This window comes from Suncus etruscus, chromosome 3 (genome assembly GCF_024139225.1).
Source record: "Suncus etruscus isolate mSunEtr1 chromosome 3, mSunEtr1.pri.cur, whole genome shotgun sequence".
NCBI lineage: Eukaryota > Metazoa > Chordata > Mammalia > Eulipotyphla > Soricidae > Suncus > Suncus etruscus.
The window spans coordinates 114,050,777-114,074,286 of NC_064850.1; the positions used below are offsets into that span (position 1 = coordinate 114,050,777).

General features: G+C 40.4%; 1 protein-coding gene across 4 annotated transcripts in view; it reads left to right on the plus strand.

Annotated features, from left to right (window-relative positions):
• The window catches only part of NR3C2 (nuclear receptor subfamily 3 group C member 2), a 343,986-nt gene that overhangs the window by 173,011 nt on the left and 147,465 nt on the right, over positions 1-23,510 (plus strand). For all 4 annotated transcript variants that reach the window (XM_049770010.1, XM_049770009.1, XM_049770008.1 and 1 more), the window contains exon 3: positions 7,238-7,377. In XM_049770010.1, the coding sequence (XP_049625967.1) occupies positions 7,238-7,377 (140 nt within the window). The remainder of the gene's footprint in view (positions 1-7,237; positions 7,378-23,510) is intronic.

Sequence of the window (23,510 nt, forward strand, 5' to 3'; positions counted from 1 at the left end):
GATGTGGGGAGGATCCTTAGTAGTTAGGCAGTGGGGATGTGCAATAACTTTTTACTGGCCACTATTGTAACTCTCTTGTTTAAGTAATAAAAATATATATAATTAAAAGTTTAAAATTATAATAATACATATATACAGTCTTTACAGGGGGTAATCTTTTATTATCATTGTTATTGCACTATTTAAATAACTATTCACCCCTAATACTCCGCTATCACTTTCTGGTTCAAAACAACTCCTCCCAGTTCCAACCTCTTTATCCTGGTCTTAACTATCAGGCTCTGCTTTCCAAATCTGAAAATTCTCTTGGCACTACTTGTGAAAGAACAACAGTCCCTGATCCAGCCACTTGGCACTGCTTCAACTGCATTAAACCTAATCTTAGCCAGAATTATCGTTGGCCTGGATCACTGCAGGGCCTTCCTTGGCTCATCCCCCCACAGCCTACAGAAGCCTTACCCCTCAACCCATTCTTCACCGATGGTGCTTCAAAGAGCTTGGTATCTTCTTCCATCTTCTCCAGGGACCATATGGTCCATCTCCAGTCCCTTGCATCCTGACTCTGGGACATGCCCCATTCATTCCAGAACTTTACATTTGCAATTCTCTTTGTTTAGGCTCTTCACTTTGTGACATCATTCTCTCCAATAGACCTCTTCTGGCTGCCTTTCTATAGAAATCTACCCGCTTACTCTACTCCACACATTCTCAGTTTCTGCCCTTGTCTTCATAACCTCTTTCACTAGCCAAATTTATTTTTACTTTACTTCTGAATTATTTCTCTTTTTCATGACAGTATAAACTATGAAGGTAGGCATTTTCTTTTGTTCATCTGAGTGGGACTCACCCTAGGCTTTCAAAGAAGACTTTAATAACAAATGACTTAAATATACCAGGTTGATGGGCTGAGTATGTCAGGGTGTTTGTGTGTTTTGAGTGTGATCTGTATATTCATCTATATTCTCTGCTCCTCACAGCAGAATGAAGGCTTCCATTGATTATACATGTACAAAATCATTTTAGCAGCTGGTGGCAATTATAGATGACAATAAGTCAAGAGATAGGTTTAAGGCATACTGAGTGAGTTGAGAAAATATTAATCTTATTTTTTCTTACGAAGAATTTCTGGCCTCTGCCTAGTGGGTCAATCACTATTCTATTGTTGCATAATTGTTATAAAGATGAGGAAATACAATTTTCATAGGGTAATTCCTGGGAAGTGGAAAATCTCATTGAGCTGGTTTTTCCAGACTTGCTGATAAATAAAAACTATTTATTCTTACATAAATATTTATTGATTTTCCCTAAGCATCTAATGGAGAAAGGTGGGGTGACTAGAAAGGGAGGAGCATCCAATAAGTGTTTTTGCTGATTGGTAGGTACATCTTTTCCCAGTGGTCACTCAAATCATCATCATTCATTGATCTTCTCAGTCTGTTTATTGGTTCACTAGAACTATTATATTTGTGACTGAAAACTGATACAATACACTTGAATTTTTTTAAATACTTGTCTTCACTGTAGAAATAAAGTTTCTCATATTTGCTGAACATTGGTATAAAATTTTAGGAACCACCTCTTTCCATGAGCAGTATTTATTTGATTGTCAGAAATGGCCAGCTTGGGTCACTTTTTTCCACCTTGTCAATTCAGAAAAGAATTTTGGGGGTGGGATAGAATGAGGGTAGAGTACCATTTGAATACATATTTATAAAGACATTTTATCCATATTTACCATAGATGCCATTGTAGGGAATGCAGATTAAGTGCTCCACAATGAACTTGTTTAGAACAAACCTAACTTCATATGCAAATTTCCCCCTGCTTGATCCACACCAGAAAATGGTGACTTTTTGTGTATAATGCGTCATCTTTCATTGATCTTGATACTCAGTTTGGGTAAAACTTGATAATGACAGACCATCCCATTTATTTTTTTCTACTCAGTCTTTCTCTTAAAAGGGTATCTTGAAACATGTCTTAGAGATCATCTCTTTAACTTTGTTTAATGCTGAGACTTTGGGTGAGAAGAATACAGGTGATTTTGCTAAAGATTTTCCATATTATTACTGAGTCTAAATAGAACCCAGGCCACCTCACTGGACTTATTTGGTTCTTTTGCTGCTTGTTTGCCTGTACATGCTGAGACTGAGCTCCTTGTTTAAGACTTAGGAAATAAATTCCGTAAGATTGTTCATATTGATAAATTCTGGCACATCAGGTCATTGATTCAGCTTTGCATTTGGTTGACACTTGATGTCTAACAGAGTCCATATCTGTCTCCTTTTTCCTCCTTTCTTTGTTCCCAATCTTGTAGAATATGGTAAGACATTAATTAAGCTTTTGAAAATAGTCTAAGTTCCTGGATGTTGTTGAGTTGGGTTTTATTTCTCCCTCTGTGCAAAGGTTAAGGAGCTATATGGAAATAGAACCTCTAACCTTGGCCCTTTTCATTGACCTTTCATAAAATCTCCTTTTGGAAATGTATATTCTACTCTAACAGGCTTATGAGTGTTATTTATTTATTCAATACTTAGTGCCTGCACTGTAAATATATAGCACAATGGTTTTGCCCTCAAGAGATTAGGCTGTTGGCGTAGGTCACTGATGGAAGGGGCAGAAATGAGGCTAAGGATGGCTAATAAGTGAGGTTAACCAGAACAAAAGGTATCAGGAAGGTGTGTGATGCCTCTGTCTGAGATGGCATCAGGGACTATGAAGGGGAACAGGGTTTTTGGATTGAGTGAGGAAGAAAAACAGGAGTGAAATGATATCCTCTGACATGGCAAGTGAAGCTTATACAGGGGAAGCTTGAGGACCAACAGAGCTTGACTGAGGGCCATAAAGTTTTCCTAGATGTTGGCATGGAGGAAAGGATGACAGTTGAAGATAATCCAGCTAGGAAGTTGTGAGATCTGAATAGGAATGTTCTTTGGTGAGCCTATTGAGAAGAGTGGACAGTGGAGACGTAGAGTCAGGACACAGCCCCAAGGAAGAGAGAGAGAGAGAGGGAGAGAGAGAAAGAGAGAGAGAGAGAGAGAGAGAGAGAGAGAGAGAGAGAGAGAGAGAGAGAGAGAGAGAGAGAGAGAGAGAGAGAGAGAGAGAGAGAGAGAGAGAGAGAGAGTGTCTGTCTTGGGCCCCTGTCCATTGACAAGCTGATCACGACTTCTGGACAGCAGGTAAATTGAGAGACCCAGTGGCTGGCAGGTATCAATGCACTTTCAAAAGTCAACAGGACATGAGAAACCTTAAGTGAAAGACATGAATTGAAATATGGCAGAAAATTGGAACCGGACATTAAGGTATTGGAAGACACAAAGCTGGAGTGAATAGCAACATTAGCCTTGAACATGGCCAACCTAGGTTCAATCCCTGGCATTCTATCTGGTTCCCTGAGCCTGCCAGGAGTAACTTCTGAGTGCAGAGCCAGCAGTGATCAGGGGTTACTGGTCAACAGTAACCCCTGATCACTGCTGGGTGTGACCTAAAAGTTAAAAAATAAGTATTTGAAGGTGCATATAAGAGGAGCTAGAGATGGGATAAGGGATGAGGTTATTAAGAGGTAGACAAGAAATCAGGAAGAAGATGTCTTGTGTAGGAGTTAGAAGACTGATGGAGACACAATAAAGAGTTTGAAAATAGAGACCTTAGGAGCAGATAATCTCAGTACTGTGTCCTAGAAAGCCCAGAAGCCTCATGTGGCACAAAGGGGATTCCAGATTCTGTACTTTGTCATTAAGACTTGTTTGTAACAAAGAAAATATAATGTGTATTTGCCTTGATTTTGCATGAAACTGTTTGAATTCTGAATTCACTATGTTCTGAACACCAGTGTACACACTCATGTGCTCTCACTCTGTCTCACTATAAGACTTTGTCTTGTTCTGTCTCTCTGTCCCTCTCTCTCCTCACAGGAGAGTTGAAAACAGAATCATGTGTATTTATTTACAGAGACACACCAGGACTTCAGAATGGAGGCATAAGAGCTAGGTGTATCTCTCACCTCAAGTGAGTGCATGCTTGTGGTGGAGATACAGTTCTGCGGGGAGATGGGGGGACACACACAGCAGAAGTGACACAGGACACAGAGAAATCAGGGCCCCTATTCACAGTTCTTGTGCAGATGCAACAGTAAATAAACTAGACAAGTAAAATAGACAATATGGTGGATATGCTGGATGCTAAGTAGGAAGGTGTGTGTGTGTGTGTGTATAGAAGGATCTCTCTGAGACAATGATCAGTAAAGTGCTGAGAAGGGAAGAAAGGGTAGTTCTTAGAGAGCTGAGTGAGGCTGGACTACAGGGTCATAGGCCCTAAAATGGGCTCCTTTCCAGGTATGTGTGAGGACTGGCCAGGAGGCTCATGTTGCCTTGCCAAGCTGTATAAGGTGAAGGCATGAAGATAGAGATGTGTCAGGGGCCAGACTGCCCCAGGGTCAGAGACATGACCTCAGCTTTGACTCCAAGAGTGAGGCTGAGCTTTTGGATGCCTTTGAGTAAAGGTTTGAAGGAGAATCATTCTGGCTATGAAGAAGGGGAAAGGAATTGGAAGCTGAGCTGAGGAAGCTTTGAAAAACGTCCCAGAAAAGAAGTGTTGGTAGGGGAGCTTCAGGGGTTCCAATGAGAGGGTTGGAAAATGAACAGTGAAGCCGGAGGATGGAATGAGGTCAAGGGAACAGAGTGGGCATAAGGTGTGAGGAAATACAGGAGAATTAGTTTATGTGCAGGGCTTCCAGGACAAAGTTCCACTTGCAGGTTTCTTATAGGGAAGGACTGTCTCCTGCTGGGGCCAGAAGCTGGGAAGAATGTGCAAGCAGAATCTTCCCCCTTTGTGAGGGGGCCCCTTTTTTCTCTCAACTTCTGGTAGTTTGCTGGCTATTTCTGCCAGCAGAGATATGGTGATATGCTGATATGGTGAAGCGCTCACCTAGACCAAGAGTATTGGAGGGCCTATGTGAAAGGGGCTAAGAACTAAGGAGTCAAACACACAGACAGGGAGAACTCCCTGTGAATAAGATGACTGAGGTGCTCACAAAGTAAACACAGAGATAGCTGTGTTTTTATATCACCATATCATCATATATCACCATATCCGCATCAGCCAGAAGAGAGGATTTCACACCATAGAAGCTAAAGAACAGTTAAGTTTGAAGACCAAACATAGAGGAAATGGAATAAAAGAGTGGGAATTAGCAAATGGTGGCAAACTTTGGCCCTGGCTTAGAGAACTAGGATTATTAAATAAGTGGGGAGTGGGTGGGTGGGGAAAGATGAATTGGACTGAAAATAATGGGGACTTCAGAGGGCCTTGGGCCTTTTGATCATGGAGAGGTAACTATGTACATCAAGCCTATAAGCTTTAGGTATTACTATAAATATGTGACTTAAACTATAATTTAAAAAAAATTTAAATGTCAGGGAGCCCAACACAAGAGCAATCCTCAGAAACACATTCAGTGTAAATTCCTTGTGTGCTTAAAAGTTGTGAAAAGCATTTTCCTTTCAGTGATGATGTCCCTTCATCTCTTTCCTTGTTTTACAAAGTCATGGTATTTTCCTGTAAAATCTAAGCAAGCCAGACAAAATGTGGATTGAGTTTGCCTGGCTAATGTGCTGAAGAAGTTACTGGGGCTGAAATGGAATGTTTTGAATGCCATAAAGAAGTCAAAGGACACAAATAAAAATCATAAAGAGCACTTTTCTCAGGAGGACAAACAACTTTAGAGAACATTGTTGTAGCTCGTGATGTAAGGAACTCATTTTCTATAAAGTCAGTCATGCTACAGTGCTCCAAGCACAGAGGCTTGGTTTGTTCCTGCATTTATTTTTGGGGAGTGTTAAAACATTCTAAATTACTTTCTTAAAAATGATCAGACACTATACTATCACATTTTAGCCCATTGAAAATAGACAAAATAATCATCAGCTTCCTCCTATCACCTTATCACCTTTGGACTTGTTTTCTTTACATCTTTATGCTATACTGGATTGCAAAGTGCTGGCTTGCGTACAGTCAATCTACCCTGTTTCCCAACACACTCGGCTCTTTTTCTGACAAGTACCCCCCACTTTCTCAGTCACTTGGCTTACCCACCCATGATTCAAAACTCAGCTCAGCTGTCACCTCTAAGGCTGTGCTGTTTACCTGGGGTGCCTTACTTCCCACTCAGGCCGGTGGAAGCTACACTGTGCTATGACCCTATGAGCACAGCATTAACTATGGGTCCTGTGAGGAAAGAGACTAGCTTCTTCACATCTGTGTCCTCAGTACCTCAAACAGGTGTATTATGTGTCACAAATAACAACTCTTGGCTCCTTTGCTTCATGGCACACATCTGTCACCTGGGGTTCCCCTGTCAACTATAAAACACTCTTCAGAGGACATCATTAGCCAACAGTGTCATCTCATCATGAGGTGGGGGGTGGGGGGGCTTTATAAGAGTTCTTGCAGGTTACTGCATCATTTGGGTTACATTTCTTCCTGAGAACTAGAGCCCAGAGCCTTTCTCTGTCTACCCAATATGACTCTGCATTGTCAGCTGAGGAAGCAAACAGAAATACTTTGATTTTGCCTTAATTTATCTGTATAGGATAACATGAGAAATCATGCAGGAGATTACAGGGTTCAAACTGGTGGCAATATAGATATCGCAGGGATTTTTTTTTAATAATTAAAGCATTAAATTGTACAAATTACAAATCTGTTCCAAAATATACTTACATTCCATACAATGTGCAGGGATTTTTTTAACCCATTTTTTGTAATAGAGGAGTTTGAAAAAGAAAAATCTGGTGTCAGTTAGATAAATTATCTAGCTAATAAATAATTAATAATAATAATAATAATCTGGCTAATAGTTTTTGATGCCCCAAATATATTCAGGATAACTTGGCTTTAGGATTCTTTTTCTTGCCCACCTGGCATACAAGTAATATTTGGGGATGTGGTGGTAAATTTTCCCAAAACTAGAAATAGGAAAAATGCAAAAAGTTTCTCTGTGATTATCATTTCTCCAGACTGAGAAGAGACTTTGCTCCCCAGAATTCTGGAGTTAACACGCACACCATGGGCCTTGCATTGATGTGCTAAGTAAGCCACATGCCATAGGGAAGGATGAGTTTTGAGTTGGTTTTCATTTCAAGAACCATGATTGCTGACATTTTGAGTTAATAAGCTATACAGCATATGTCATGTGTCATTTCAGCGTAGTTACGTGAATCTTGATTTCTTTCCCCAGCTCTACTTTACGAAGTGTTTCTACTGGATCCTCAAGACCTTCCAAAATATGTTTGGTGTGTGGGGATGAGGCTTCAGGATGTCATTATGGGGTGGTAACCTGTGGCAGCTGCAAAGTATTCTTCAAAAGAGCAGTGGAAGGTAAATGTTCACATGGGTGTTACTTTTGCACATTTTTTCATAGGGTGTGATTTGCTTGCACGGTTGACTCTATAGCATTATTGGGAAATTCTTTAAAATGATTCTTTGATGTAATCTGTCGGTGATAAATAGTCCTATTGCCTTATCTACAAACCTACTGGAAATTTTCCACTAAGCACTATTTAATGGACAACATTTGAAAATTGAACTGAGATCAGTCAAGAATAGTTATTATTGTTGTTGTGTGTTTCTCTTCTTTTCTCCCCCAGCAAGACTCAGAAAAAAATAATTGTGTTATCATAAATTGTAATCTGCAAGATTTGGAAGAGCATTTTCAAGTCCACTAAGTGACTTAGTGGAATACACCATCATGGCCTTTTTCTCTTTCTGGGGAAATAGGTATAATGGCAAATTAAAACTTTGATCATCAGGGCCACATCTGTGATTTAAGCTGTGTTCTATACACAGTCCTTGGGTCAGGTTCAAATCCTGCCATAGCCCTTCCTGAAATTAAAAGAAAAACTCATTTTAATAAGAACCAATAAAAAGAAATATGGAATTGTACGGGGCTGAAAAGATAGTATAGCTGGTAGATCTCTTTTCTTGCATGTGGTGGATGCTGGTTTGACCACTAAAGTTCTATATGGGCCCCCAAGTCCCACCAGGAATTGGGACTCCTGAGTGCAAAGAAAGACGTGATTACTGAATGAGGAGCCAGAAGTAACCTGAATGCTGCTGGGCGTGACCCTAAAAACAAAAACAAACAAAAAAGAAATGTGAGATTCTCTTTCAGGTTAGCTTGGCTTCTGTCCAAATAATGGTACTTCATAAGAAAAAATTGTTTTTTTGTGTTTGTTTTCTCTACCCCCACTTACAGGCAATTAATGAACAACAGACTTAGGCCAGATGGTTTTATTAATGTTGAATACCATCATGGGTCAAAGTGTAGGCTGTATAGCTATTGATAGAAGTATTATTGAGTAATTGACACCAATTTGCTGGAAATAATCTCAATAGTAAGATGCCTGTAGTTTTACTTCTTAGGCAAAGTTTTTAAGATAAAGTATATTTTAGAGACTTAGTATAAACTTGTCAAATATTTTATTTTTGTATTGCTGGAGGCTACAAAAGCATGTCACTTGTCTAAGATATAAAAAACTACCCAAGAACTAAGTCCTTTTCTTTTGCTATGAATGTGACATTATTTAATTTATCTTTGATTTTTACATTATTCACACTACCATTTATTCACTAATGCTCCAAACTAGCATGGAAATAATACATAGTATTCAGAATCACTTACAGAGAATATAGGCTCCTGGTAACTAATGATAAAATCCAACACACACTGTCTTGAGCACCATTAGAAAGAAACTCAGTGGCACCTATACCTCCAATGTCCTTGCCTGGAGCTGGCTTCAGGCAAGTCATGGTCCTTAGCCAGGTCATCAAAAATCAACCCTGTTCTTCCCATCATATTGGTATAACCAGGGGCTCCCTCTGCTTACTCACCTCATGAGGTTGAGATGGCTTCTGGGCTCCCATGAAAAAGAGATGCACTACCCAATATTTCTTATATAGATGCTGTTTCCAGCATTTATTTTATAAGTCTCCCATTAAACCGTCATACACTGAACTTGGCTCAAAAGTCCCTCCTAGTATGACCATGGCTGGAGGATGCAGTGGATGACAAACCAATCCTGGATGGAACTGATCTGATGGAACCACCTAGAGGAGCATGAGGAAGGGCTTTCTCCTAAAGGAAAAGGCAATCTCTGGTTACCAGGCAAGGTGGCACAATGACCATGTACAGTACCTAATTTTTAAGCCCCTGTCACTTTTCCATAACTCGCTGGTGGGCTCAGTAGGAGATAAATCAGTACCTTCTTAACACCCCACTGGCACCTTCTGATGAAGGAGCTGCTCTCCTCCCCTGGCTAATTAGTGACCCTATCCAATGAAGGGGTCTTAAGATAATTCTCTGGAATAGAGAAGAGACTTAGAGACAGGTGCCTGTCTTGATACCAAATCTTGGTTTCTTGAAGACTATTGTTTCTTGAAGCCCATTTCTGCTTCTGAAGCAAAAGGATTTTGTTTGTTTTTGATCATTTAATCATTCATTTTGTTTGCTGAATTATTTTGGTAGTATTGCAAGTCATTTTTTGTAACTGAGGAATAGTTAAAAGCCTAAATATCTTATCTTTTTTCATTAACCCATAAGGGAAGTGGATGAGTCACTTCTTAAGACCTTGATTAGCATAGCTTACTCCATGTTTATCAAGAAGGTGGGATTTTTCTCACTCACCTGTATGAAACAAGGCTCTCAGTTTAAAATCTAAATTTTCTCTGAGGAAAGGACTAGTTGGGTTTTGATTTGTTCAGTGGTGTGGCATCTGTTATTTTTGTATATTATGTGTATTATATATTTGTGTATAAAATAAATATGCAAGTTGGGTACCTGGAAAGGATATCTTTACATTGGAACTTCAGAAATTAATGAGAAACATTTATTAACAAAAGTATATGAGGCCAGAGAGATAGCACATTACTGTTTGCCCTGCAAGCAACCGATCCAGGACCTAAGGTGGTTTGAATCCCCTGTGCCTGCCAGGAGCTATTTCTGATCAGATAACCAGGAGTAACCTCTGAGCACTGCCGGGTGTGGCCCCAAAACCAAAATAAAATAAAAAAAATAAAAATAAACAAAAGTATTACATACATATACTATTTTTATTCCCCTTTAGAGATAAAGGTATTTGCAATCAGAATCAGTAAGTTCATGTGTCCAAAGACAAACCATATTAAAGTATTTCACTCCAAACTAAACCCCAAGTGAATATATCATAACTCTTTATTCTACTTTCCACATTGTTTCCAAAGTTTATGGGTGTTCTTTTCCTTTTAATATTTTATGCCTAGGTAGTAGCTATGAAAGAAGCAGAAGCATGTTAAGAAGGCAGTTAGACACCATGTGCCTTCTCTGTTGTCCATCTGCTTATATGTACACACACACACACACACACACATACACACACAGGGCTGTTTTTTATTTGAGTATTTCCTGAGGATTTCTCTAGTTACTTCACTTGTTTGTTTGTTTGTTTGTTTCCTTTTGATATCTTTAAACTACTTCTTGAAAGGTGATAATTCTGGGCAGCAGTAGGTAGGGGAAGCTGAAAGGTACCAGGGAAATCCAAAAACAACAACAGCAGGGCAAGACCAGGAGCCTGGAGATGAATTCTCACAGGCAGAGTGGGGACTTGATTGATTGGAGGTTCTGTGCCCCCTGCCATGAGCGCATCCTTCTGAAATTCTGTTGTACGGTGTAAGGTGGATGGTGATGACAGTTCTACAAGTGTAAATTACATCCTGTGTATTCCCTCTAATGGGATGTAGCTATGTTTGTGTGTTTGCCTCTTAAATGTTTAATATAAAACCACTCAAATACTCTCCAGTGCCCCTTATGTGACACCATCAGTGGAGAGCCATATTTCTGCCCCTTACGAGTGGAAGTTCATCCTTTTCTTTTAAAAGCTGAGCTGACAGCTTCCTGGTTGTCAGAACCTTTCTGCCTTGCAAAGGGAAAGAATGAGCTTGCGCATAGAGACAGATGTTTTCCACGTGCTTCACATATGTTCATTGGTGATTCCCTTTTGTGAAAAACTGAAATGATTTTAGGCTCAGAAAACTGGGCTATCAATTTGGGGCAAGGTATTTAACTTGAATATAGAGATGTTTAACCTTAATATTGCTACAAAAATACATTTCATAAGTCACAGAGTGTTATCAAAATATTCCACCTTTAGTAGCATTTAGGAACAAGCGTTAAGGCTTGTTGACAGCGCCTGGGCACAGACTGCCCACAGATGTTAGGACAATCTTCCAAGGTCTTCATTTGACCTTCATTTTCCCTGTACTGGTTTCTTGTGTCTGTGGAGCTTTTCTGTAGAGTTGATAGATCCTTGGGCATCACAGCTCAAGTTCTTAATAAGCCAGGGGGAGCTACAAGGTGGAAAGGTCTGTTGAGATTCTCTAAAATTCCATTGCTCTCAAGACTATTTATTGAGTGCCCCCATATGAAATTGACTGAGGAGTCCCACTTTGAGGAAGAGGGAGCCAGAGGAGCGGCCAGAGAGACACCCACTGCTCAGCACACTGCTCTGTTAGACTGCACAGTGGAATTTGGAGTCTTCTCTCCTAATGCCAGCTGGAGAGGTGGAATCAGTAGCCACCAAAGGAATGTTGGAAGAGACACATGAGTGCCTCTTGGTGGCATAGGAGCCATCGGGGTACAATACTTTGTGCCAAATCAGTAAGTGGCCCCGAGAAGCTATACTGGCCTTTGTGCCTCTCGAGCATCTAACTTCCAGTTCTAGTGTGAGTTTCTCCCATTGCCATCTGTCCCACAGTCACTGCCCTTGGTTTCATCTCATATGTATTTCCTCTTGAAGTAGAGCCATGTGATTTCATAACCTGGTTAGTTTCCTCTTTAGACACTCTGTAAACACAGAACTCCAGAGGCCACAGTGACCACTAATCAGTGAAGAGTTAGAAGATTGGAAAAGGGAGACTTGTTAATTTGGTAATGGAGAGAGAGGAGGGAGGGGAGGGGAGGGGAGGGGAGGAGAGGGGAGGGGAGGAGAGGAGAGGAAGAAGGAGAGAGGAGAGAGAGAATGTGTATATGTGTGTTGTGAGCAGACCCATACACTGCAGAGTCTCCAGAGTCAGGCCAGCCAGACCTAATGAGGCAAGTTTTCATACCCAATCATTTGGCTTTTAAGTAAGAGTCTTTGACATCCTTTTTTTTTTTTTTAATAATTTCTTTATTTAAACACCGTGATTACAAACATTGTAGTTGGGTTTCAGTCAGAACAAAAACACCTCCCTTCACCGTGCAACCTTCCCATCACCAATGCCCCCGCCTCTTCCCTCTCCATCCCCTAGCCCGCCTAGACAGGCTTTCTACATCCCTCACTCACTGACATTGTTATGATAGTTCTCAGTATAGTTATTTCTCTAACTGCACTCACCACTCTTTGTGGTGAGCTTCATATCTTGAGCCAGTTCTTCCAGCCCTCATCTCTGGGAATTATGTCAATGTCTAATTTTTCTTAAAACCCATAGATGAGTGAGACTATTTTGTTGACATCCATTTTTTTTTTTTGGTTTTTGGGCCACACCCGGCGATGCTCAGGGGTTACTCCTGGCTTTCTGCTCAGAAATAGCTCCTGGCAGGCACGGGGGACCATATGGGACACCGAGATTCAAACCAACCACCTTTGGTCCTGGATTGGCTGCTTGCAAGGCAACCACCACTGTGCTATCTCTCCGGGCCCAACATCCATTTCTTGAAGAGATTTCTCTAAAAGATATGGGGAATGGGACCCAGGTTCCCCAAAGTTACAGTATATTAAGGCGATGGTGAAACCTATAAACATGAATCTTAACTTTTTTTTTGCTGGTCAGTCACTGCATAAAGGTCAAAAAATCTTTGTATCTTACAGATTGATTAGTCTATAAGTATGGCAACAGTTTTAAGGAGATGCTTACTACTTTCTTGTGTTTGCTTATCTAACATAAGTTAAATAAACTGAGTGAATTCTATGTCATATACCCAAGACATCCTTGTATAAAATGTGCATAGACACATACCAGGGGCCATAAATAAACAAGATTGTGAAAAAGCACAAGCTGTGTCTGCATGAGAGAGACAGAGATTGGACCTTTCAAGGCCTCAGAATTTAGTGATTACACCCTAAGGCAGGATGGTGTTACATAAGAATTTATTCCCTTACAGCTGGCAGTGTAAAATAAGGAAGTGATCATGCCAGCCAATAATTTAAGGTGTATTTAATTCTATGTTTTCAGTTGAGATATGACATGACCCTCCCTGAGATCTGGTTGTTACTGGCCAGCAAAATTCAGCATCACTACCAGCCAAGTGATTGAGTCAGAGATACGTACCCAAGGGTTCAAGGCTACAGGATGCATTCCTTGAATGCATCCAACCCAAGTTTGATCTCTATTACCTCAGATGACATCTCCTGAGCACCACCAGGAGTGATCCCTGAGTCTAGAGCCATGAGTAAACTCTGAGCATCACTGGATGTGGTCTCTCTCTACCCAAATCCCTCCAAAAAAAAAATGAAAGGATGCTAAGAATTCTTTTTCTGGCTTATAATTATCTCATGAAACTTTGGAAAGATTAAGGATATTTTTTTTCTTTTACATAAATTAGAACCTCAGTAACCCAATTCTTACTCATTGATGACTGTCAGCTTCAAGCATTATGTACCCAACCAAAGAATATTTGATCCATAATTACTCTGAACACTCACTTTCCTCTTTCCATGAACCTCAAAATTCTGTGATAATTGCAAATGTCCCCTCAGATTTGAGATAACTTTTATCAGGGAGTTGTTATGGGAACACAGCCTTGACATTTAGGCTCACCTGGAAGGTCAAAGGTAGCTTATTTAAGAATTGACCCCCAAGCTGAATCTTGATTGATTTGAATTGGCCAATTGGGGGGGGGGGCAGCCTGTCAACACAGGGCAGTTGAAGTCATTTTGTGTTGATGCTGTGAAAATTTAAGTTCTAGTGTGAAAGAAGCCAGGAGCACTGTGTTGACCCCAGGACCTGTTCTGTCCCATTCTCCCAGGAAGAGCCTGAAATTATTCTCAGACCAAAAAGAAGCTCTGAGTGTTTTCATAAGCAGAAGCTTTGCATATAATTTGTGGCTGCAGGGAGAGATGTTTGGTCAGAAGACAGTTCAGGTGGCTCATTAAATCAGTTCAAGTTATAGATGCTCAAGGATTGACCTAACCTGGCAGGATTAAAGATCAAGAGGGGACAAAGTTAACAAGATTCCTGGAAAGTAACATACACAGTCAGGAAGCAGAGACCCAAAAAGATTCACCAGGTTCCTTCTCACAGGACCTTTGATTACAAACACTGGGAGGAGGAGCACCTTTGAAGGGATGAGCAAGTTTTCTCCATCCAGCACATACTTATTCAATACCTACTAAATGCCAGACCTTTCTAGACACTTAAGGGAGCACTTAGAGGAAAATCAAGCAAACACAAAAAGATGGTGGGGCCTAAATTCTAGGGGTGAGGGAAGTCATCTAACATTGACTTATTGACTAACTCATTGACTTATTAATGTGGCAGAGAAAATGTTGCTTAGTCCTCTGGAGAAATCATTGCCAAAATGGAGATGACTGAACTTCTAAAAATGAGTTTCAAATGTCTATAGGACATTCCCAAAAGGTCATTGGATTATGAAAGGCATCATTGAAACTAAGATATTTTTTTCATTAAAGAAGATATAGATAGGCAGGAAAGACAGTAAAGACAGTAAAGCAGGGTAGAGTATTTTCCTTTCATGTTCCCAACCCAGGTTCAATCCTCGACCCACTATGGTCCCCTAAGCAAAGTCAGAAGTAAACCCTGAGCATTGCCAGGTATGGCCTCAAAACAAGAAAGAAAAACATACATTTTCCTATGAACTAGATATTTACAATACAAATAAGAGGCTTAGATGATAGAAACATAAAATATTACTTATGTGCATTGCAGTACACATGCATGTTGCCATTTTGTTTGTAGCCTTTATTTCCCTGTACTGTAAATGTGTGTTACACACATGTTACACTGAGAATCGCTTTATTGTCTCTTCCAAATTTCTCCTAGAAGAAATATCCGTTCCTTGGTTTCTGACTGCCCAAAATTAACCTGAACATCAGAACTTCCTGCATTTCCTGTTTTTCATGCCTTATTGGGTTTTTTATTCATCCTTAAGCTTTGGTTTCAAGGATCTTTGATTTTCTAAATACTGCAAGTAAAATGCATAATGGGCCAAAGATTGTTCAGGCCCATTTGTGGACTTCAGTTCAGTGACTCTTACATCGGTATATGGGATAACCCCTGAGTCTGTCCATATCCCCTTTATTTTCTATTACATAGAAAAATATATTTAAATTCATTTATTAGAATTGAGTTAGTCTGAGAAAATTGAGGGAGAAGGTAGGTAAGTGTTATCCAAAAAGAAATGTTTGTACTTCAAGTTTTTTTTTTCAATTAAACACAGTTAATAAGCCAGATTGAGCATAAATTCAGAATGGAGTAATTTTAAAGCTATTCCTCATGTTTGTGTGTTTAGTTTACAACCCATTATGTTCCAAATAATACTAAAAGTCACTCACAGATTTCTGTGGGTTACAATGAAATTCTAAGTGAGATAAAAAACAGGAGGACAGGAAGATGAGAGATCAAAGAAGAGAGAAATGGCCCGGGAAAAAAGATATGTGATGGAGAATTCATACCTGGGGCCTTTGGAAAATCATACATGGTCCTGCTTTTCTTAGTAGCCAATTGGAAAGCAAAGAAAAGATACTTTACCTCTTTGTTCTTCAATCTAGTGTAGGACCTAAGAGAAAGTACAGCAGGGGGAATGCTTCCTGGGCATGTGACCAACTCAGGATTTATCCCCAGCACCATTTTTGATCTTCTTGGTACTTACACAGGTTATTCAGGAGAGCAGAGCCAGGAGTAATCCCTGCGCACAATTGAGTGTGGCCCTTTCCACCAAAATATCTAGTTTAGGGTATTGTCTGTTTATAAGAAAATCTCCATGAAATACTTGGGCAAGAAGGTACCTATTATTATGTAAACATGAGAATTCTACCCTCAGATTTACATCAGCATCTCTCTTGTACTCATGGAAGAGTGTGGTGGAACTGAGGGAGTTCCTTTATTATTCTTTATTAAAGGATAATTTAAGGATTATTAAAGGATAATGGTCCTTTATTCTATCAACTCCTGCTCTGGTGTCAATAAATAACGACATTAACTAAGTACTTACTAGATACCAAACACAGTGCCAAATCCTCCTGAGCTTATCTCATTCCCCACAACAACTTTCTGAAATCTGGTCTTTTTTGTCATTATTTTTTTCATTTGAATTTGGTTTTCTTTTGGGACCACACCTGACATTGTTCAGGATTCCTGGCTCTGCATTCAAGAATTACTCCTGATAGGCCTCAAGGGGACCCTAACTGATGCTAGAGATTGAACCAAGGTTGGCCAAATGCAAGGCAAGTGCTTTAACCAGTTATATCTCTTTGACTCTTTTTGGTGTGTTAGAATTGTAAGAATTGTTACATATGAATTCTCTAAGCAATTGTGAAAAGGAAAACATTGAATAATTTTCACCAAGCCTTTATGGGATGAGATTCCCCAATTCTTAAAACAAATAAGAAAAGTAATTATCTAAGAACTTTAGTTCCATGCTCCTTATGCTAGGAACTTGATTGTAAGCTCTCAGTGTCATCTGTCACAATTCTGTACAATAAACCCAGAGAGGATTTGGTCTCAGGTTAGTAATGACTCATCTGAGACCTCTCTGAAGTGACTCATTAGTCCAAGGTCACCCAGACTGAAGGGAATGGTGGAACTGGGACTTGAACTGAGGAAGCCCAGATACAATGCCTGCGTACTTAACACATAGGTTGTGCTACCTCTCACAGAGTGATATCAGATCCCAGCTATTTTTACCCAAAAGTAGGGCAGCATCTCTGGCTTTCAAATGCTTAAGAAGAGCACATTATACTTTAACAGTTATCCTGCAAGCCTCTAAATAATTAACTCCTGGCCATTCCAAGTTGAAATTCTCATTTGAATGTCTGTTGCCCTAAAGGGAAAAAATTTGGTAGTCTCCATATATTTTTTTGTTAAAGCATTAACTCCATATGTGTATATACATATTTTTAAAATAGTCATCTTCATCCTCATTAATACCTTAATATTAATATTAATCAAGAGCTTTTCTTAACATTTTTAACTCCCTGTATTTCATTTCCTATATATGATAAAAATTAGATGTAGCCCATCAACCTTTGTGAACCATGGATAATGGCCTTCTTGATACATAGCTGAAGGCTCTTGAGAGAAAGAGATGAGAGAAAGAAAGAGAAAGAGAAGAGAAATATTTAGGGACCACACCTGGCATTGCTCAGGGCTCACTCTTGGAAATACCTGGGGACCATATTGGTGCCAACATCCAAACCTGAGTGAGCCAACCCACCACACAATCCCAATAACCATGAAAGCTTCTGATTCCTCAGCATCTCTTCTGTGCCTCAGACATGGTGACAGACCTAAGAGCTACAGGCCACCCCCCTGAACTTGCATTAATTCCTGTTGCTAGTTTGCATCCTGCAGCTGGTGTGGCCTAATGCTTGAGATTGAACCCAGAGCAGTAAAGCTGTTGAACTGACAGCATCTGCTTGCAGATGAAGTAGAGCCATGGAGAATGGGGTGTGCGGAATATAAGGGACACTACCATGAACAGAGACCTGGAGGTGGGTGGTCCAGAGAGGCCTTAAGCAGAACCATTTTAACAAAAGCCCAGTCTGGTACCCCACAGCTCCCTGCCCTGAGAAGGCAGGACTTGGAATGAAGATGTGGGATCAAGGAGGAGAGCCCTTCTATAGAGAAGAGATTTCAGCCCTTCCTTTAAGTACCACAAATCTGTCCTAAGTAGCTTTCTCAGAGAACATATCAGTGCTGGCAGTCCAGAATTGCATGGACTTGAACAGGGAGAATCTCTCCCTCAGTCTGGAAGCAGTGGGTTAGAAGTGAAGCCTGAGTGGAGCTGAGAGAGGATCTTGGCCTGGCAGGTCTCTAGGCCAGTTATTTCTGAGAAGTGTGGGATTCTGGGAAGAAGTTTAAAGGTGGAGCCCTCAGTGTAAGTTGGATCTGTGAATTGGTTAGGTGGGACGATCCATAGGAGCAGGGCAGAAACAAAGCTCTGAGGGTATACTCCACAACTGAGTCCTGTGTGGCATGGGGAAAATGTTCCCATAGATTCTGAGCATTTGCACTCATTGGCCTTATTTCCTGGTACCCAGGGTCTGGGGATGTGGGGTTGAATTTCTGCAACCTGCAGGGTGAAGTGTGGGGGGTTGTACAATAAAATTGGCATCAGGAGAGAGTTGGGGGTCAATCGTGGGAGTCACTGCAGGACATGTGCTCTAAGACTCCTCCTTGGAGACTCTTCTGTGATGCTATTTGCAGCTTCTGACACCTCCACCCAGTCACACCCATAGTCATTCCTGATGAAGAAGTCTGTAAGCCTGCTACAGATGTTTCATAAAAGATACCATTGTTCCAAACCACCCTTTGTCCCCTAACATTGTGCTTTTTTCAAGACCTAGAATTTTCCCTTTAACCTTCTTCCTTGATAGCCAATTTACCTTCTCCTTTGCCTCTTAGATAAGAGCAAGGCTTTTGCTGATTTTTCTAGAGATAAGATAAGAGATAAGTAAAATATGATACTCACACACACTTGTGAGCTGTGCTCTTTTCCCCCAGTGGCTGGGTTGGGAGTGGGGGAGACCTGAAATGTCAACTTGAAGACTTTAGACTGGGCTGGGATCACCCTGGAGCCACATATTCTCTCTCTCTCTCTCTCTCTCTCTCTCTCTCTCTCTCTCTCTCTCTCTCTCTCTCTCTCTCTCTCTCTCTCTCTCTCTCTCTCTCTCTCTCTCTCTCTCTCTCTCTCTCTCTCCCCCTCTCTCCCTCTCCCCCTCTCCCCCTCTCCCTCTCCCTCTCTTTCTCCTCTCTTTCTCCTCTCCCATATCATAGAATAGATCTGCATACATAGAAAAACAGATTCCAATCAAAGAACTTGGGACATACTCATTAAATTCCTGGATTTTCCACAGCCCAGGCATATTTGATTCCATTCAGCTCCAGGGCTGTCCCTAGCTGAAACTTTTTAATAAATATTTGGAATTTGTGGATTCTAATATTACAGGAACAAGTGTCACTTTCCTGCATGGGTGGTGTTATCATTAATCCATGAACTCTCACTGTGCAGAGCAAAGAAGGATCCCGGTGGAAGTGTGAGAAATGTATTCTCTCTCCACTGGCCTAAGCAAGGCACCGTTGAATACCAGCATTTAATAAACCTATCCATGTGTATAAAAATACTTTCTTGGGGCCTGCGTGATAGTATAGTATAGTAGGTGCTTGCCTTGGATTCACCCGTCCCCTTTCTCAATATCTGGTGCACATAGATCCCCAGATCACTGCCAGGTGTGATCTCCGAACACCCCTATGTGGCCCTTGGGTGTCACCCCAAAGATACTTTTTTTACATTTACAATAGTGAAAATATTAACTAAAGCAAAGTAATTAAAAAAAGATTAAAGGACAATATATTTAGAGCGGTATCATAACTTTTATCAATAAGAATTGAAAAATTGTACAAAGCAGCTAAGGAACAAATTAGACTTATTAATATGAATCCATACTTAGTGCATACTTATTATGTAGTGTTGACTATTAAAGAGAAACAACTATAGTACAGGCTCATTAACCTCTTTCCATATTTGTCTCAGTGTATAAAAATTGATTGGAGAAGAGAAAGTCACGTTTTTTTTTTCTTCATCCATCTCTCCTTATTGTATCCATTTAATTTTTTTCATTGATTTACTTGTTTCATAGAAACTCTGAGAATGTCAGGGTTTGACCCATATCTCTCTGTAACTGTCCATTTTTAATACCATTTCTTCACTTTGGCCTTTAGTCCCTATAGTTTTTACCACGTCCAGGAGTGAATGTCATAGTGTTCTACCCGTTTGGTTTAGTCGTTCACTTTCTACCTTAGAGTGAAGCCATCTGATAAGGTCTTTCCCTTTATATAAACACCTCCCCATTACCCTCACACAAACATTTTGTCCCAAACATCCAATCACCTGTTGATTTCCTGTTTTGTAAATAATGCTGCTCTGACCATAGGGGTGCAAAGACCCTTACAAGTGTTTATATACTTTAGCTAAGTTCCCAGGAGTAGCATTGCCAATTCATATGAAGTTTCTGTTTCACTTTTTGAAGGCATCTTTGTTCTGTATTTCCCTTCTCTGGCATGCAAGGACAAGGAAGAGATTGGGTGTGGAGGTCCCGTATGCCATATTGACCACTTTCTGATTTCCTAGTGGATACTAACCTGGATGTTATCTCACACTTTGAACTCATGCTACAAGAGTTCTCCAGAAAGGCACCATCCAAATAAGGGCAAAGTCATTTGGGGACAGAATTAATGAGTTGCAAGAGAATTGGTCTTGGCATCAGACCAAGAATTACACTAACCACTCTGAGATTATAAGTGAATCCCTGAATTGATTTTATAAGTAAAATTGGTTTCACTTTTTATAAAGCAAAGAAAATAAGTCTTAGAGAAGTATCTGTCCTCTCTATCTGAGTGAGGATAAAAATTAGTACATGTAACATGTGTCTTACCCACAGTAAAGAATTATTGCTTGGCAAACATTACAACTTTAAAATCTTACATTCTAGGAAATAATTTCAAATACTCAGGTTTTCTTTTTTAATGAAATATTTATATGGTTGCAAGATTGTGTGCATGTTAAGTAGCTTGTTTGAAGGAGAAGAAATAAAATGTATGTTCCTTTAGACAAAATTTGGATCCTGGGGCCAGAGTCATAGCACAGTGGGTAGGGCATTTGCCCTGCATGAGGCCAACCTGAGTTTGAGTCCAGCATCCCATATAGTCTCCTGAGCTTGCTAGGAGTGATTTATGAATGATTCCAGGAGTAACCTCTGAGCACTGCTAGGAGTGGCCCAACTTCTCATCCAAAAAGAAGGAAAATATGTGAATTATTATGGAATAGAGAAAGACCAGTCAAGGGAATCAATAGCAATGAACAAAGACAGACTTTAAAAAATAGTATTTGGATCTTGGCCTTAGCTGTCCTATTCAGGGGCCACAGTGGGCAACCTTGCATTTAAGGTCAGGACTTAAGTTCAGAGGTGAGATAATTTGACTGGACTGGAGCACATACTTTGAGTGCTGACACTCCAGGTTCGATCCTTGGTACCACAAGATTTCCTGAGTACCACTAGGAGACACCTCACAACCATAGCCAAATGTGGCCCTCCAGAAAATAAGGAGGTGGATTTATTAAGTCTGCCTGAATTCATCCATCTGATATAAAAGAATAAAGAAATGTTTTCATTCTTACTGGTGAAGGGACAGGTGTTTAACATTGCATACTGAAACTCAACTATCAATAACTTTTTAACAATCTCATAATAATTTAAAAAATTTTAAAAGAAATATTCACATTCTTTGTAAAAAAAAAGACAGTATGGATGATTCCATTACTTTTAGCTTTTGTTTTGTTTTGTTTTGTTTTGACTTTAGGTCACACCTTGTGGTACTCAGAGATTACTTTTGGCTCTGTGCTCAAGAATCACTCCTCGCAGGTTCTGGGGACCATATGGGATGCAGGGGATCAAATTCAGGTTGGCTGTCTGCAAGGCAACCTTACCCTCTGTGCTATCACTCCGTTCCCCAGATCTTTTTTTTTTAATTAAGATTTTTTTTTTATTTTTTTTTTTTTTTTGGTTTTTGGGCCACACCCGGCGATGCTCAGGGGTTACTCCTGGCTGTCTGCTCAGAAATAGCTCCTGGCAGGCATGGGGGACCATATGGGACACCGGGATTTGAACCAACCATCTTTGGTCCTGGATTGGCTGCTTGCAAGGCAAACGCCGCTGTGCTATCTCTCCAGGCCCTAATTAAGATTTCTTAAAAAATAAATAAATAAAGCATTGGGTTCTCCCTTTATCCTATTCTTATTGCAGGACAAACTGGGAAAAACCTCATTGACTTCTTAGTATTTTCCCAGGCTTAACTATTTGATATTACCAGCATTACTAAATCTGATTTTTCTTTATCAAGAGGTGGCAGATGAGGAAGGATTGGGGCCAAGCCTAGTTGCTCAGTGTTCTGTGCTCAGTGAACCATATGCAATTCCAGGGATCAGGGTTGGCTGCATGAAAAGCAAATTCCTTAATCCCTGCAGTATCTTCACAGGCCCCTTACTGCTATTTCTTTATCTGTTTGTTTATCACTAGCTAGTGTGAACTGAATTTGTATTAGGAGATAGGAATGGGCTGGAGTGGTAGCAAAGTAGTAGGGCATTTGCCTTGCTTGTAGCTGAGCAGGGACAGACTAGGGTTCCATCCCCCGCATCCCATATCGTCCTCCAAGCCAGGAGTTATTTCTGAGCACAAAGTCAGGAGTAACCCGAGTGCTAGTAGGTCTGCCCCCCCCCCACTCACCCAAAAAAGGATATAGGAAGGAGATTGTAGCCAGAAAGAATCTGTTTTTATTCATTTGGAGGTCAAGGGGTTGGACTTGGATTTACCCAGGGATCCTAATTAATTCTCTGCTCAAGAGTGATATCTGGCCATTCATTGGAACCAGGGTTTTAGCCACTGAAGATGAGTGGCCTGTACCATTGTTTTTGTTGAAAGTCCGTTCTTTAAAGAGAAAAATCAAATTGTAATAGGCACAGTTGTTAAATATTACATTTAAAAACTCCTTCAACATCCCTTTGTTCTTCTTTTGATTTTGAGGCCACACATAGCAGTGCTCAGACGTTACTCCTGGCTCTGTGCTCAGAAACTGCTCCTGGCAGGCTCAGGGGACCATATGGGATGGTGAGGACTGAACTACAATTAGCCATATACAAGGCAAATGCCCTACCTGCTGTGCTATTGCTCCAGTCCCAAGCATTCCATTTAAATGTGCTTCTTATACTTCCAGTTAAAATTTAGATGTATTTGAAGAGCCTACCTTTGCTATAAATGACAACAGTTAATTTTCAGAGTTGTTTCATAACCCAGGTATTGATGGTTCCTAGCTTCTGCCTACTACTTTAGTGAACAGCTCATAGAGTAGAGCTCTGGGGGTGACCATCATCCAATCTGTTTCCCAGAAATGTGAAAAATTCAGTTGAGGAGAAACAAAGACAAATGTAGTAGCAAGGAACTGATAGAATCACAGCCCCTTGGAGATAAAGAAAGCATAATTAAAAACATCAGGGCACACAGTGTGGGACTAGATAAGCATCAGGTCCAAGCTAGCGAGATAATACAGGACTTACCTATAATTGCTTGCCTTGACACTTGACTGGCACTGGTTTACTTTCTGGCACAAGATACAGTGTCCTGAATATCACTAGGAGTGACCCCCCCACCCTGAACATGAAACCAAGAGCCGAGCTGGTGTAGCCCCCAAAACAAAAATATTAAAAG